Below are 912 nucleotides of genomic sequence, written 5' to 3' on the forward strand. Positions count from 1 at the left end.
CCATCCCATTCCACCCCATCCCATCCCTGTCCCTAGCATTTTCCTGTCCCCATCCCATCCTGTCTCTAGCATTTTCCTGTCCCCATCCCATCCCTATCCCATCCCATCCCTGATCCCTGTCCCACCCCACCTTCCACCCCATCCTTGGTGACAATGGCAGGGCCCCTGACAGAAGGTGTCAAAACTCTTCCCCAGTAGCCACTGCCTCCCGTTCCTCCTCATCTGCCAATCCCTGGCGCTCACATCGTTGGCCACCGTGAATCCAACCACATATTCCAGAGCTTCTTCCTCCTGGTGGGAACACACAGGGACCTCCCAACTCAAGAGGGACACCCCAACTCAAGGGGGACACCCCCAACTCAAGGGGGACACCCCCAACTCAACGGGGGCACCCCGGAGCCTTGAAGCACCTCAGGGTACCTTGATGTATCTCCCCTTCTTCCCAATGACCACAGCCAACTCCACCTCCCAGTCCAACTCCTGTGGGGACAAACTGGGAGGTCAGGGGGGTTGTCCCCTCATGGGGTTGCCCATGGGAGGTTTGGGGTACCCACCATGGTTTCCTGGGGGTGCACAATGGCATCGAAAGGGCCAGTGATGGCACTGGGGAACTTGCTGAAGATCAGAGGTTCCTTGGGCACCTTCAGGCCTTGCTCCTGGCAGTGGTCGTGGTAGTTGAGGCCAACACAGATGACCTTCTCGGGGTCACCCACGGGGGCCAGGAGTTGTGTGGTGGCACGGGGGACACGGTGGTGACCTGAGTCCAGCACCCTGGGGAAGGGGAGGCAGCAATGGGTCACACAGCTTGGGGGGCACATGGCTTTGGGGTCATCCAAAGGGTCACACAGCTTTGGGGTCACATGGCTTTGGGGTCATCAGCAGGTTCACATGGCTTTGGGGTCATCGAAAGGG

At 59.3% G+C, this 912-nt stretch overlaps 1 protein-coding gene across 1 annotated transcript; it reads right to left on the reverse strand.

The window, feature by feature from the left end:
* Positions 1–130: 130 nt before the first annotated feature.
* LOC103802738 (fumarylacetoacetate hydrolase domain-containing protein 2-like) lies at positions 131–771 on the reverse strand (the record flags this gene model as incomplete). The annotated part of the gene is given in 4 exon segments (XM_009075261.1): positions 131–165; positions 167–291; positions 421–480; positions 555–771. Coding segments are annotated over 4 exon segments (437 nt in total), but the record flags the coding sequence as incomplete, so codon positions are not given.
* Between the last annotated feature and the right edge of the window lie 141 nt (positions 772–912).

The sequence above is a fragment of the Acanthisitta chloris genome, unplaced genomic scaffold (assembly GCF_000695815.1).
Source record: "Acanthisitta chloris isolate BGI_N310 unplaced genomic scaffold, ASM69581v1 scaffold8665, whole genome shotgun sequence".
In the NCBI taxonomy this organism is placed as follows: domain Eukaryota; kingdom Metazoa; phylum Chordata; class Aves; order Passeriformes; family Acanthisittidae; genus Acanthisitta; species Acanthisitta chloris.